This window comes from Callithrix jacchus, chromosome 10 (assembly GCF_049354715.1).
Source record: "Callithrix jacchus isolate 240 chromosome 10, calJac240_pri, whole genome shotgun sequence".
Taxonomy (NCBI): Eukaryota; Metazoa; Chordata; class Mammalia; order Primates; family Cebidae; genus Callithrix; species Callithrix jacchus.
The window spans coordinates 13430848-13447045 of NC_133511.1; the positions used below are offsets into that span (position 1 = coordinate 13430848).

Below are 16198 nucleotides of genomic sequence, written 5' to 3' on the forward strand. Positions count from 1 at the left end.
AAAAAAGTGATTTAAGGAATACAGAAACTGGCTGTTTCTAGTGTGAATACATAAAGATCAATAAGATGAAATAGAAGATAGAATTTATTTCCTATGTTAAGCCAAGTTTGTTTTTATCAGATTATTAAGGATTTTCATGGAAATATGTAAAACAACACTTGGTTCATTTCTACCTCCCTATAATTAAAGCACGAGTTCCAGTCTGTGATGGTACTGGCAGTTTAGTGAGAGAAGTGCATCCTAGAATTCAACAAAAATAATATTACAAATCCAGCATCTGGGGTACCACTGATGACCCTACTTGTCAATACAGTACAGAGAAGGAATGCAAAATAGGCAAAAAAACAGAAGGCAACTACTTTGCCCTATGGCACAATTTATCCACTTCTGACCCTCCTTTCTCACACATTACAGCCATTTCTACTTTAAAATCATATTTACTTTGAAAAACAATATTTACTTTTCCAAAATATAAAAGCACTGCCTTGGAGATACATACCTAGAAGTTGTTTCTGGAGCACTTCTAGTACCAGTCTGATCTTTGTAAAAACTTCAGATGGTGATGGATATTCCAAGTTCGTCATTATAGATTCAAAACGAATAATAACTATGTCAGGCTGGTTTTCTATCACAGCATGAAGGGATGGGCAAGAAGCCAGAGGCCTAAGGATATACTTCAGCAGCATCTGACCTGAAAAATCATATGAACATTCATCAAAAAAATCACTATAAGAAACTTCTAGGCCAAGCACGGTGGCTCATGTCTGTAATCCCAGCACTTTGGGAGGCCAAGGAGAGTGGATCATCTGAGGCCAGGAGTTCAAAACTAGCCTAGCCAACATGGTGAGAACCCGTCTCTACTAAAAATACAAAAATTAGCTAGGCGAGGTGGCAGGCACCTGTAATCCCACCGAGGTGGGAGGCTAAGGCAGGAGAACTGCTTGAACCCGGGAGGTAGAGGTTACAGTAAGCCGAGATCATGCCATTGCACTCCAGCCTGGGTAAAAAAAAGCAAAACTCCATTTCAAAAAAAAAAGAATTTCTAAAAAGCATGTCAAAAAAATATATAAATCTTTGAGCCTAACAACCAAAATACATATACCATGACATTACACACCAACCACTATGCAATGCAGGTTTTACCACTAAAGTTTCCCAGATTGTCTACATATTTTTATTTAAATTATTCAAAAACCAGATAAAAAGAAAACAGTTTAAAAAAAAACCAATCTCTTAATAAAAAGGATAATATTTATGACAATTCCCTTTGATGAATCAAGAGGTCAGACTCTATATTCATACTCTCCAGAGAATATTTTATCATCTTTTCTGTCTTCCCTTAAAGGGATTTTGTGTAAATGGCACAAAGTAGCATGCTTACCAAATGATTTAAGCTTGCTGCGTAGTTCTCCAAGAACAGAAAATGCCAAGAGGACAGAACTGATGGGTGGCATAGGGACCTTCTCCTCTTTTTGTGATTGTTCAGTGCATAAATGAAGTTCGGTTTGTAGGTAAGATTCCAAACTGCTGGTATCTAAGAAAAAAGGGGGAAAAATATCAGCTGTCTCACCAATACAAGATGTTCCCATTTCTGTTCCTCAGAGCTCATTCTCTGATATTTCTAAATGCAGTGCTATTAGAATATACTCCTAATGAATGATATACACGTCCTTGGCATCACTTTAAAAAAGGAAGTGACTTTGAGGTCAGGTGCAAGTGGCTCATGTCTATAATCTCAGCACTTTGAGAGGCGGAGGCAGGAAGAATGCTTGAGCCCAGGAATTCAGGACCAGTCTGAGCAGTGTAGTGAGACCCTGTCTCTAAAAAAATATTTTTAAATTGGTCAGGTGTGGTAGCACGCACCTGTGGTCCCAGTTACTGGGGGCAGGGTGGGGAAGTAATGGGGGCTAATGCAGGAGGATCACTTCAGCCCATCACTTCAGCCCAGGAGTTGGGGACTGTAGTAAGCTATCGAGCCACTGCACTCCAGCCTGGGCGACAGAGTGAGCCTCTGTTTAAAAAAAAAAAAATGATGAGGTCCTATTTTGACAGAGCTTCCTTTCTATGTTCTTTCTGCCAAACAAGTTAACAAGTAGGATATGTTATAACAAATAATTCAACACACCTGCCCTCTTTTCTTAACTAATATTCTACTTGAGAACAGAATCTAAAATTTCAGGATAACTTTCTTCAAATACCTGATACACATACACATATGCCCGTGTGTCTTTGTACATACATACGTATATAATGAATTTGCAGGCCAAGGTGGCTACAGGAAAGGGAACGGGGAGACAGTTTCTCTTGAAATACACTAAATTTCAAGATCCAGTGCTGGAACATACAACAGGTACAATAGCAGGTCCTTGAAATACAGCCTCTGAAGTTTTACTCTTAGGCAAACAACACACCAAAGAGGGCTCATACCCAGAGGTAGGCAGAAAGGCTGAGAGCCAAGTAGCATAAATCAAAGCCAGGGCAGAAGTAATCCTATTTCTTCACCTTGCAAAGCACTCCCTATCTCATGATTTTCCCCAAGGACTAGAAAAAAATTGAGCAAAACCCCTCCTCTACCCAGAAGCCTACTGATCCATTTTCCTTCCTAAGCAAGAGAGAAAATGGCTAGATAGCTTCTTTACACTTTCTAGCCAAGACAAACTGCTGGGATTAGGGCTGTCAGGTACAGGCATGTCCTACAAGGCAACGGAAACTTAATGTGGTCACAAATTGCTACCACCTCCGCGAGCACACTCTCACCACACGGACCCCAACTAACCCTATCGTTTTTTTCTCACATTGCTAGGGAATGGGACAGAAAAGAGGGATGTAAGAGAAGTAAGGTGAGGGCACTTTAGGGACCCAGATGAGTTGGTCCTAAGAAAGCATCTTGCTAACAGGAACACTCAATACAGACTTGGAAGATTATGAATGAAACCTCATCTACCAAGACAAAATATTTAGAGTATATTAAAACACCACTGGTTCAGGCAGATGAAGCAAAGCAGTCCACCTGAGGTCAGCAGCACCTTTTGATGGTGGGAACTTCCAAACAATCAGCTTCTGCCACTCTTCTCCAAGGTGATAAAGTATGTTCTGTTTCTGTATTGTGAGCTCCATGCTGAGAGATTTCAATATTTTTAAATCAAAGCATTTCCTGGATTTTAATAGCTTCAAGCATTTCTGTGCCTGGGTAATGAAATGGAATCACTGTTAAACATTCCATCTGGACTCAGGGCAATTAGAATATATTTGCATAATGATAAAGAATACAAAATTTACTGAAAACAAGAAGAACACTTATTGCTCATGCTTTGGGGAAAGCATTCAGTACCTCTTCCAGACGCTGAGCACCAGTGATATACTTCTTCTCTGTCAATGCACAATTATATTCTTCAATAGCAGTGGAAAACTGAAAAATTCAGTATAATATTTCATACATACTATTTCAAGTCTTACTGCTTTTAAAATATTAAGAAATGCTCCCACTTCCCCTCCCCCTCCCCCTCTATGCAAAAAAAAGAAAAGAAAATATGAAGAAAAAAATACAATATAGTCAGGAGATAGCCACTGAATAATGAGACCAAGTGAAAAAAAAAAACAAGCTTCTCACCACCAAAACACTAGGGTTCAAGTTGAGTTTACTGACCTCCTGCAGCTGTTTAAGCAAACTTAGGACAACTGAGTCTCTTTCCAACTGTTGCTTTAAGTCTGTAAATTCACCAGTTGATACATGAAGATCCCTGCGGACCTAATTCACACATCAAAGACAAGTACTTTTAAACTATACCATACCTAACAAATAAAACATTTACAGCAAATCAATAAGCTTCATTAAGTCAACATAATTCGTGTTGAAATTTAAACGCTAGTGAAGACTAATAAAAATCAAAACACACTGCCATGTGTGTACCTGTGCAACTATCTTGCATGTTCTGCACATGTACCCCAAAACCTAAAATGCAATTAAAAAAAAAAACACAATGCAGTAGGAAGATATCTTAGAAGTCCAACTAGTCCAAACCCTTATCCTATTCCAAGAATACCCATTCCTCTCAACATAATATCTTCATGTCACCATCTATTCTTAATTTCAGCAGGTATCTTTCATCAGAGAGCTCATCCACCTACTAGAAAGGTATCCCCACTGCCAAGTGATAACTCATTCTACAGTCAGACAGCTCTATTAGAATTTTTTTTTAATTGAAACAGGGTCTCACTCTGTTGCCCAGGCTGAAACACAGTGGTGCAATCTCAGCTCATTGCTCAACTTCCCTGGGCTCAAGCAATCCTTCCACCTCAGCTCTGCCAAGTAGCCAGGAAAACAGGCACATATCGCCATGCCTGGCTAATTTTTGTATTTTTTGTAAAGATGGAGTTTCACCATGTTGTCCAGGCCAGTTTTGAACTCCTGGACTCAAGCTATCTGCCCACCTGACCTCCCAAAGTTCTGAGATTGCAGGCGTGAGCCACCGCACCTTGTCAGAAAGATTTAATGTTGAGGCAGAATCTACCCCACATTCTGTCCCACCTTAACAATGACTTTACATGGATCAATTATTCCCTCTCTCCTACAATCTCCAATTAACCTCTCCCTAATTTATCTTCACTCACTCGTGAAATATATATTGACTGAACACCTATGAGTGCATCACTTATCCTATCAAATTTAATATGTTAAAATTTCTCCCGTCTTTCAGAAAAAATTCCCTCCACCTCACCAACCACTCTATTTCTCAGTAACTGCCTCATTTTTCTCCTCCCTCTCACAAACAGCTTCCTGAAATAGTGATCAATATTCACTGTCTTTATATTCTCACCTCTCATTCACTCTATACCTCACTGTGATCTGGTTCCTAGCCCCACCATTCTACCAAAACTGTTCTTGTCAAAAAAAAAAAAAAAAAAAAAAAAACACTGAACTCCTTACTGCTAAATCCAAAGCATACATTACTAGTATAGTCATGCGTCACTTAACAATGGGGACACATTCTGAGAAATGCATTGTTAGGTGATTTTGTTATCATGCAAACATCATAGAGTATACTTACCCAAACCTAGATGGTATGTTCTACTATGCACCTAGGCTATATAAAACTATTGCTACTGGGCTATTAACCCATGCAGCATGTTACTGTACCATTTACACGAAGATAAATATTTGTAAATGTAAACACAGAAAACATACAGTAAAAATACAGCATAAAAATGGTACACCTGAAAGGACACTTACTACAAATGGAGGTTGCAGGACTAGAGTTGCTCTGGGTGAGTCAGTGGGTGAGTGATGAGTGAATGTGAAGACCTAGGACATTAGTGTACTCTACTGAAGACTTTATAAACACTATGCATTTAGGTTACACTAAATTTATTTCTAAAATTTGTCTTTCTTCAATAATAAATTAACATTAGCTTACTGTAACATTTTTACTTTATAAACTTTTTTTTTTAAAGATGGGGTTTCACCATGATGGCCAGGCTAGTCTTGAACTCCTGACCTCAGGTGATCCACCCACCTCGGCCTCCCAAAGTGCTAGGATTACAGGCGTGAGCCACCGCACCCGGCACTTTATAAACTTTTTAACTTTTTTTTTTTTTTGAGGAGTCTCACTCTGTCACCCAGGCTGAAGTGCAGCTGGGTGCACTTCACATGATCTCAGCTAACTGCAACCTCCACCTTTCAGGTTCAAGCAATTCTCCTGCCTCAGCCACCCAAGTGGCTGGGATTACAGGCACCCACCAGCACCCCAGCTAATTTTTGTATTTTCAATAAAGACGGAATTTCACCATGTTGGCCAGGCAGGTCTCGAACTCCTGACCTCAAGTGATCTGCCCACCTCTGCCTCCCAAAGTGCTGGAATTACAGGCATGAGCTACTGTGTCAGCTAATCTTTTTAACTTTTTGACATTTGTAAAAACACATCTTAAAACACAAACACATTATATAGCTGTACAAAAATATTTTTTTGGTGTCTTTTATTTCTTCTAGAAAAAAAAAAATGGGATATATGTGAGGAACACGTAAGTTTGTTACAAAGGTATACATGTGCCACGGTGGTATGTTGCACCTATTAACCCATCCTCTAAGTTCCCTCCCTTTGCCCCTCATCCCCCAACAGGCCCTGGTATGTGTTGTTCCCCTTTTTGTGTCCATGCGTTCTCATTGTTCAACCCCCACTTATGAGTGAGAACATGTGGTGTTTGGTTTTCCGCTCCTGTTGTTAGTTTACTGAGGATAACTATTTCAGCTTCATCCATGTCCCTGCAGAGGACATGATCTCATTTCTTTTTATGGCTGCATAGAATTCCATGGTGTATATGTACCACATTTTCTTTACCCAGTCTATTACTGCTGGGCCTTTGGGTTGGTTCCATGTCTTTGCTATTGCAAATAGTGCTACAATAAACATTTGTGTGCATGTGTCTTTATAGAATGATTTATATTCCTTCGAGCATATCCCCAGTTTTGGTGAGCCGAGATCACACCACTGCACTCCAGCCTGGGCAAGAGAAGTGAAACTCCATCTCAAAAAACACATTTCTTGTTTGAGATATTGCATTTCTAGGTATCTCTTTTTATTTACTGTTTTTTGTTTGTTTGTTTTAACAACAGTATGGCCTTCGCCTTAATATAATCCAACTGCCTGTGAAAGACCATTGGATATCTCATAGGTACCTTAAATTTAAATGCCTCAAATCTCTCACAAAAACCTGCTCTTTCTCTAAATTCTCTCAGTGGATGGAATTAAACCATGATCTAGTTTCCCCGTTATCCTTGACTCCTACATCTTTCACTTCCCATATCAACAATTCCCAAACATTCTCTCTGAAATGTCACTAGAATCCATCAATTTTTCTCCATCCCCACTGCCACTGACTTCAGGGCAAGACACCACCCTTTTTTTCCTCGATTATTTTAACTGCTTCTGAACATCTTAACTGCCTTCTCATATTCTGGACTCATTTCCCTCAAGTTCTTTCTTCAAACTGAAAGCAAAATAGGATTCCTAAAATTCGAATCTGATCTGAATCTCTTACTTAATCCTCTGTGGCTTCCACAGTGCCATGAAGACAACGTCCACACTAACTTTATCATATTACTACTAACCTAATATGCAAAGTCCTTGCCTACCTTTCTAACTGCATCTGATGTCCCTTCTCACCACAATCCCTAAACATTCATCTTAAAGAATATTTGTAGCCCCCCAAAAATGACATCTCTCCATTACCTCCATCCCATGCCTACCTAAAACTTATGGCTACTTATAACACTCTTCCTTCCCCTTTTGCCTATCACTTCCCGTCTTGGTTTGGATACTGTTTCCTATAGGAAGCCATCTTTCGTTTTATCTCCTCTCTCTAACTGTATTACTCCTATTTATTGTTGTGTCACACGACTATCAGGCATGAGAATCAGACCTTGGAATAAAAAACCTTCTTATTTGGCAACTATCACAGTATCTGGCATCTGTTACGTGCACAATAAATATACCAAATGCCTGAATAAACCTGTAACATACACCTACTGAAAAAATTCTCCATTATGAACCATAAATCTGAGTATTTCTCCTGTATGACAGAGCTTCAAATATTGAAAGTGTTTCTTCCTGAGGCTAAACATCCTCAGTTTATTTCACAGCGCTTCAAATAGTATAGTGTTCAGAGCTAAACCAAATACAACAACCAAAACTAAATGAATTTCAACAGCCAGGATGTGGCCAGTAAAAGGTAGAGAGCCAATTACTGTCTTGTTCCAGATACTTCATTTCTAATAGCACAGTCTAATACTGCACTATTGATACTGACTCCCAAATCAATCCACTAATTGCAAATACACTCTGGGGATATTTTTTGAACTGTGCCAGAGGTGCAGAGTGACAGATTGATTTTTATTAAAACCTTTAATCAGAATGACTGGTGAATGGGATACTAAGTAGATATTCTAGGTAACTGGTGTTTTTCTCACTTGTGATTCAGGTTTTCTAGAGAACTTCTGACAAACGCATTTGTTCACTTTCTTTTTTAAATAACTATGACATAGGGAACAGACTTGATATTTTTTCCTTGGTATTAAGAACCTACAGAATACCTCAAGATCATGATTTTGAATATCAATGAGCCCTGTGCAATAATTTAGAAATAGATATAAAAACACCTACGATTGTACTTTGTTTAACCTCTTATGTCAGTATGCTTGCTCTCAACTGCTAATTTGTGCTCAAAGAAAACTTCAGAGAAAAATTCCTGGTGAGATGCATGAGCAAATGTTTTTAAAATTATAAAGCAGTTGTTCCCAAACCGAGTTACTTCTTTCTGTAATAACAACACTGCAACAAACATGGTAAATATTTCTCAGACCCCTAGACTTCCCCTAAGATGTATATGAAGCACTAACCCACAAAGTGACACTGTACAAGAAAGACAAAGACCCTGTGTATGCCCAAGGGAAGTGCTTCATGACAGGAAGTAGAGTGGTCATGATGGGTAAGCCAAGCCAGTTTTCCAGACACAGAAGACTAGGTTTTGTTTATTCGTTCTGCTTGAGTCAGGGTCTTACAGTCACCCATGCAATCACAGTTGGGTGACAAGCAATCCTCCCATCTCAGCCTCCCAAGAAGCCGGGACTACTGGCACAAGCCACCACACCCAGCTAAACTGTTTACTTTTTGTAGAGGTGAGGTCTCACTATATTGAGCAGGCTGGTCTCAAACTCCTGGGCTCAAGCCATCCTCCCACTTCTGCCTCCCAAAGTGTTAGGATTACAGGTGTGAGCCACCACACCTGACAGAAGATTATGTTGATCCTTGAATTTGTTGAGGCCAGCTGGAGATCTAAGAGAATGTTGGCCATTAAGAGACGTAAGCATTTAATCCAGGTGCAGTGGCTCCCGCCCTATAAACCTAGCACTCTGGGAGGCCAAAGCAGGGGGATTGCTTGAGTCCAGGAGTTTGAGACCAGCCTGGGCAACAGGAAAAATCCCGTCTCTACAAAAAAATGCAAAAATTAGCCAAGTGTAGTGGCGCACACCTGTAGTCCCAGCTACGTGGGAGGCTGAGGTGGGAGAATTGCTTGAGTCTGGCAAGTTGAAGCTGCAGTGAGCTGTTCACGTCACTGCACTCCAGTCTGGGTGAAAGAGTGAGACCCTATCTCAAAAAAAAAAAAAAAAAAAAAGAGAGAGAGAGAGATGTAAGCAATTAAATTAGACGAGAAAGGGTAAAATGATCCACTTCTAAGCTTCATCTGTTTGTATTTGATTATGAAGACAATAAAATCCTGAAGATTTTTTTAATGTATGAAGTGCTATTCTGGCCAGGCGGATGGCTCACACTTGTAATCCCAGTACTTTGGGAGGCCGAGGGAGGCAGGCGGATAACCTGATCAGGAGTTCAAGATCAGCCTGACCAACACGGCAAAACCCCATCTCTACTAAAAATGCAAAAATTAGCTGGGTGTGGTGGCACATGCCTGTAATCCCAGCTACTTGGGAGGCTGAGGCAGGCGGGTCACTTGAACCCAGGAGGTAGAGGTTACAATGAGCCAAGATTGCACCACTGCTCTACAGCCTGGGCAACAAGAGCAAGACTCCATCTCAAAAAAAAAAAAAGAAGGAAAGAAGGGGTGGGGAGGGGTGGTGAGAGGTGGGGAGGGGAGGGGAGGAAGGAAGGAAGGAAAGAAGGGAGGGAGGGAGGGAGGGAAGGGAAGAGAAGGAAGGAAAGGAAAGAAAGAGTGCTATTCAAATGCAAGACATTATTATTACGGCTGAATAATTTTTTTTTTTTTTTAGACAGGGTCTCACTCTGTCACCCAGGCTGGAGTACAGTGGTATGATCACAACTCACTGCAGCCTCAACCTCCAAGGCTCAAATGCTCAAAAGATCCTCCCACATCTCAGCCTCTTGAGTAGCTAAGACTACAGGTGTCCACCATGAAACCCAGCTAATGTTTGTTGTTTTCTTGTAGAGACCGGGTTTCACTGTGTTGCCCAGGCTGGTCTCCAACTCCCAGGCTCAAGCAGTCCACTGGCTTCAGCCCCTCAACGTGCAGGGATTAAAGGTATGATCCACCAGGCCTGGTCAAATTTTCTTCCATAAAAAAGAAGTTATTTAAGTTGCATTTTTGGACGATACTTCTATTTCAGAATTGAAGTCAACGTACAATCATTTAGTTCAATCTCCATTTACCAGTCAGAAAAGTGAGGGTTTGAAAAGTTGTACACAATTAAGCTTTCTCAGGAATCAGGAAGCCAAACCACCTCCCTAACAAACCTACCCAATATAACAGATTATCCTTACCTCACTCTCTATCCTAGATTTCAGCAGGTCAATGTCTTCAGATAGCTTATCCACCTGAGTAATCAGGTCCTGTGCACTCTGCATGCTAGGCAGGAATTCACTGTACTTCTTACTAATCATACTGCACACCTCACCCTATAATATAAAACAGAATTATAATAAAGACAGTGAGATGAGCAGAGAACTCTGATCAAAAATATATTCATCTTCCACAAGGCATTTTCCATGTTAGAACCTTCTTGCCAATCGCCCACACTCATTCACTTTCCCTCCAAGCCAATGAGTTTCTTTCAAAAACACATTTCTCCCCCTGAGAAGGGTCTCCTAACATTATTAGGATAAAAGAAGACAACAATATGAAACATCACTATGTGCTCCAAGAGTATGTACAATTATTACTGGTTGGTTAAAAAAAAATTAAACAAAAGAAGACAATGATCACCAAACCCCAACAGTGCTGGAATGCAATGGTGTGATCTCAGCTCCCTGCAACCTCCGTTTCCCAGGTTCAAGGGATCCTCCTGCCTCAGCCTCCAGAGTAGCTGGAATTACAGGCACACCTGGCTAATTTTGTTAAATTATTTATTTTGACGGTGAAATCAATACATGAATGAAAAGAAAAGAACAAATTATGCTTGCCCTCAAACAAATTCCTTTTAGGGAGGAAAGATACTATATACTTGAGCAACAAGAACGCAGGACTGAAACTGAATAAAGCAACAAAGTCACAAAGCCTGCCAGGAGCACAAATGAGAAAGAGATCCCCTCTCCCTGAGGGAAAATAAAGATTTTTTTTTTTTTTTTAATGCGGGAGACATTTGAAATGGAACTTTAAAAATGGGTAGAAATACTACAGGTAAAGATGGAAAGATGGGAACATAAGCAAAATATGGGATTAAAGAAAAGGCAGGAGAGTGGTGCTTGGAGCAGAGACAGTAATTCTCAATTGGCTGAAAATTCAAGTTGGTAAAGGAACTAGTGAAAGGAAACAGGCACATTGTGTCCAGACCACACAGGAGCTAGGGGAGCTTGCCATGCTAAAGCAACTTAAAAACCTGTCCTCTTTCCATCACATTAAATAGTGGCGAAAAATCCGAAAGCCATATTAAAGAAGAGATGTCAGGGATATGACTACTTAAAATTCAGAAAAACACTTTTGTAAAATCAAGAGCTGTTAAAAGAGTTATACCTGTGCCTTTATGGTGTGTGCCAAACTTGCCCCTCGAATTCCTACTTGACGCAGATACACAAAATTGTCAATGAGAGCAACTGAAGATGTGGGCAAAGGAACAATATCAGTACAAAGTGAACCTGTGTGTGCCTATGTGCGTCCAGTTTTTGGATCAACCTCAAGGCAGCAAGGTCTACGTAGGTACCACTGATACTAACACTCAGCACACCTTCAAGTGTTTGTAGATGAGGAAGTTTTAAAAACACATTGAGGGGCCGGGAGCGGTGGCTCAGACCTGTAATCCCACCACTTTGGGAGGCTGAGGCGGTTGGATCACCTGATATCAGGAGTTCAAGGCCAGCCTGACCAACATGGTGAAACCCCATCTCTATTAACAATACAAAAGTAAAAAATAGCCAGGCGTGGTGGCGCGCACCTGTAGTCCCAACTACTTGGGAGGCTAAGGCAGGAGAATCCCTTGAACCCGAGAGGCGGAGGTTACAGTGAGCCAAGATCACGCCATTGCACTCCAGCCTGGGCAACAGAGCAAGACTCCTTCTCAAAAATAAATAAATATAAAGACATATTGAGGGTTTGGGTTTTTTTTTTTTTTTAATGTCGTGGAGGAGAAAGGTGCAGTCCCCCAGGCTATTTTATTCATCAACAAATCAAGGAGTGGGTGGAGGAAATACACACTTATCGGTGGGGGAAAGGGAGGGGGAGGATCCTGTCTCTTTTCCATTCCTCTCCTGCGCTCGCTCCCTAGCTTCCTCGGAGCTTCCAGTTGCTCCTTCCGCTCTGCTGATCTCTTCAGTGTCCCTCTTCCCCGGCACACCCCTCCCCAACGTAACCCCCCTCCCCTGTACCGCCCCCAGCCACCGCCTCTTCGTCCCCACAGTCCCAGGCCTCCTCAATCCCCAACCCCTGTCTGGGCTCCCACCCCTCCAAGCTCCCTCCTCAATCCACAGCTCTAGGCCCTCCCACCCTCATTCAGCCCCCACACCTAGATCTCCCCGACAGGCCCCACTCTGCTGGTCCGCACTCCGTTTGCCCTTAGCCCCCCAGTCCTCTCTCCAGTTCCTTCACACTTGGACCTGGCGACCCCTTTCAGTCAGCTGACAGCTGCCCCGCTCCCACCTTGATCTCCTCCACCCGCCGCGTGAGGCGGCTGATCCGGGTCCCCAAATCCTCCTTTTCCAGCCTCCCAGAGTGTGCCAAAACTTCTGTCACAAACGAGGCCATGGCCAAGACGGGAACCAACGCTGACTGGGTCACTCTCGTAGCCAGCGCGGCAGCTCCCGTCCCGCCGGCGGTCTTGACCCGCGGCCTGCCGGGAAACGGAGTCTCGAAGGCGTCAGACCGCCGCCCGGAAAACGAGGGATGCACTACAACTCCCAGCAGGCACCGCGCCAATCCTGGGATGGGAGTTCCACGGTGTCCCGTAGTTGGCAAACTGTAGGCAGACGCGTTTTCCTTCTTAGCTGTTTTCAAACAGTTTGTCGCTTCCCGCCCGTTTTTCACTGGAGGAAATTAAACGTTTTAAATAACCAGCACTAACTGAACCTTTCTAAACTTCAAAAGGCGTACCTGTAAAATTATCTAGCTGATAGAGCCAACGAGCCCATCTCGATCTTTTTTCCTTAACTTTTATAGGGCCGCTGTGGCATCAGAATCTATGAATGGCGCCCTCTGGAGTTGTGTAACGAAGTGGCGTCACCACCTTATAAATAGAAAGTCGCCTATAATTACACTTATGTACATATATTACATCTACGTGATACATTACACATTTACGTTACCTACATTACATATTTACATTACTTAGATATACATAATAGTCCTGTGTGAACTAGAACAAGATACTTAGTACTATCAGATTATAAATATGTAAATGTTTCAAAAGCTTTTTAAAATCGTTTATTTTAATGCATTGGATACAGAAGGATGTTCACAATATTCTATGTATAGTATGATTCCTTTTTAAAAACGTAAGTCTAGCTGGGCGTGGTGGTTCAAGCCTGTTTCTTAGTCCCCACCTTACAAGGAAATTAACTTTGAAACAACTGATCTGCTTTTAGTTCTTTGTTTCTCCTTTCTTCAGCCTTTTTCTTTCTATAAAACCAACCTCCTCTGTTCAGCTCATGGAGACACTGATTCTACTTTACGGAATGAAATGTTGCCTGATTCTAGATCACAAATAAAGTGAATTAAGAACTTTAAACTAAATTTGTTGTAATTTTGTCTTTTGACAACAGTAATGAGAAATCTGAACTGAGAATCAAAGGAAGTGCTACTTTGAGGCTGAGGTTCTGGGATCTCCCTCCAGAAAACCTATCTATACATGTCCACAAAACACAACTGCATAAGCTCTTGCTTCTTCCTGAGCAGAGAGACTACTGGGTAAGGTGAACACTGCTCCTCAAGGTCCAAGGAAAAGTCAGGGAAGAGCCAGAGTTAGACTGAGAAAGGACAAGAACATGCAGGATGGACTGCGATGGCTACACACAGTCAGTGCATGTAGCAATGAATGAATACTTGAATTTAAACAATGAAATTAATAAATGCATGTGTTCTGTATTCCCTCATTAACCTCACCTTCTTCATAGTTCACATTTATCATGGCTTATATGTCTCCCAATTCACAAATGTTCACAAATCATCAGGAAAAGGCAAGGAAATCAAGAGTGAAGTCTGGAAGGATCCCTCCTGGCCTAACATGGCTCACATACACGCGACATACCTGTATTCGGGAAGCAAATTAGCCAACGCATAATTCTGGCAAAGGACAGTACAAGCAGACAGCGTTTCCAGGTTTGCACAGTATTTGCCACCACGTTGCTATAAAGGCAGCACAAGGCGCCTACAATTTGAAAAAAGCAACCCATTTTCTTCAAAACAGTACGCAAGGGAAGGGGTGGGTGAGGATAGAAATGAAGCAAGATTGGGATGAGTGGATAATTTTTGAAGCAGAATGATGCAATATGGGATTTCTTTTTTTTTTTTTTTCCTTTTTTTTTCTTTTTTTGAGACGGAGTTTCGCTCTTGTTACACAGGCTAGAGTGCAACGGCGCCATCTCTGCTCACCGCAACCTCCGCCTCCTGGGTTCAGGCAATTCTCCTGCCTCAGCCTCCTGAGTAGCTGGGATTACAGGCACGCGCCACCGTGCCCAGCTAATTTTTTTGTATTTTTAGTAGAGACGGGGTTTCACCATGTTGACCAGGATGGTCTCGATCTCTTGACCTCGTGATCCACCCGCCTCGGCCTCCCAAAGTGCTGGGATTATAGGCGTGAGCCACCGCGCCCGGCCGATATGGGATTTCTTTATACCATTCACTCTACTTTTGTATATGTTTGAAATTTTCTGTAATAAAACATAAAAGAAAAATGAGCACATCAGATGATTCTTTGTGCCTCCCCGCAAACTCTCGCACCGCTGATAATCACTGGTATACCAGATGGCTTAGGGTGTTGAGCCATCATTCAGACAAAGTCAAGATCCTCCTTTCTCAGGAGATGTCTCTTCCTTTCAGGAACACCTTTGCTTTCACTTCATATCTACTCCACAGGGTGCAGTAGGTTAATATGTGAATAGGGAAACAGGGAAACACACGAGTCAGACATTCATGACTCCAACAGAATATATCTGCTTTCTTCTCTGTTCTGCCATAAAGACTAGAGCCTCACCCACATGCTGTGTCACCAGTGTGCAGGGGCAGCTGCTGCCACCTGGGGACAAGAACATGAAATGTCCTCCTCTGAGCTGCCTGGCTCATGCTGGATCTGCTGTTTACCAGCTGGAGGACCTTGGCAAGTTACCTAACGTGTATCACACAGTGGCAGTGTGAAAATTAGATAAGGATAAAGTGTCTAGCCAAGAGTCTGGCATTTAGCTGTACTCAGTAAATGTAAATTATTTCCTGTCCTGTCAGAACCTGCTACTTGGCAGCAGCAACAAATAGGAATGGAAGCTGGTATAATTATCATCTATTTATAGCTGCTGTCCAGCAGCAAAGGGAGTCTGGGGAGGGAGCACCTCCCTCTGGGAATGTTCTGGGTCTGGGTAGGTTCCTTGGATTGGGGAATTTTTAATTATTTTGTAAAACTAACATTTGCAGGCTTTTTGTAATAAAAATATTAAGTAGGGCCGGGCGTGGTGATTCACACCTATAATCCTAGCACTTTGGGAGGCCAAGGCAGGTGGATCACGAGGTCAGGAGTTTGAGACCAGCCTGACCGACATGGTGAAACTCCGTCTCTACTAAAAATACAAAAGTTAGCCAGGCATGATGGTGCGCACCTGTAATCCCAGCTACTCAGGAGGCTGAGGCAGGAGAATTGCTTGAACCCAGGAGGTAGAGGTTGCAGTGAGCCTAGATTGCACCACTGCACTCCAGCCTGGGTGACAGAGACTCTGTCTCAAAAATAAAAATAAATAATAAAATAAAAATATTAAGTGATAAATTTATAACATGTGTAAAATCCATGGGTAAGCACAAATAAGGAAATAAAAACTATGCATAATCCTATCTCCAAACATACACACAGTTCCATATTTTTATTTTTATGTTTTTTGAGATGGGGATCTCACTCTGTCACCCAGGCTGGAGTGTAGTGGCACCATCTCATCTCACTGCAACCTCCACCTCCCAGTTCAAGAGATTCTCCTACCTCAGCCTCCTAAGCAGCTTGTCCTACAGGTACGTGTCACCATGCCTGGCTAATTTTTTTTCTTTTGTT

General features: G+C 41.9%; 1 protein-coding gene across 2 annotated transcripts in view; it reads right to left on the reverse strand.

The window, feature by feature from the left end:
- ZW10 (zw10 kinetochore protein) overlaps positions 1 to 12728 on the reverse strand; it is a 37603-nt gene extending 24875 nt beyond the window's left edge. The window contains exons 1-7 of one of the 2 annotated variants that reach the window (XM_002807271.7): positions 12598 to 12728; positions 10290 to 10424; positions 3647 to 3748; positions 3332 to 3409; positions 3027 to 3186; positions 1382 to 1534; positions 500 to 691 (exon numbers count right to left, since the gene is read on the reverse strand). In XM_002807271.7, the coding sequence (XP_002807317.2) occupies positions 500 to 691; positions 1382 to 1534; positions 3027 to 3186; positions 3332 to 3409; positions 3647 to 3748; positions 10290 to 10424; positions 12598 to 12702 (925 nt within the window). In that variant the 5' untranslated portion in view covers positions 12703 to 12728. The remainder of the gene's footprint in view (positions 1 to 499; positions 692 to 1381; positions 1535 to 3026; positions 3187 to 3331; positions 3410 to 3646; positions 3749 to 10289; positions 10425 to 12597) is intronic. The other variant, XM_035264600.3, reaches the window with a different exon arrangement.
- Between the last annotated feature and the right edge of the window lie 3470 nt (positions 12729 to 16198).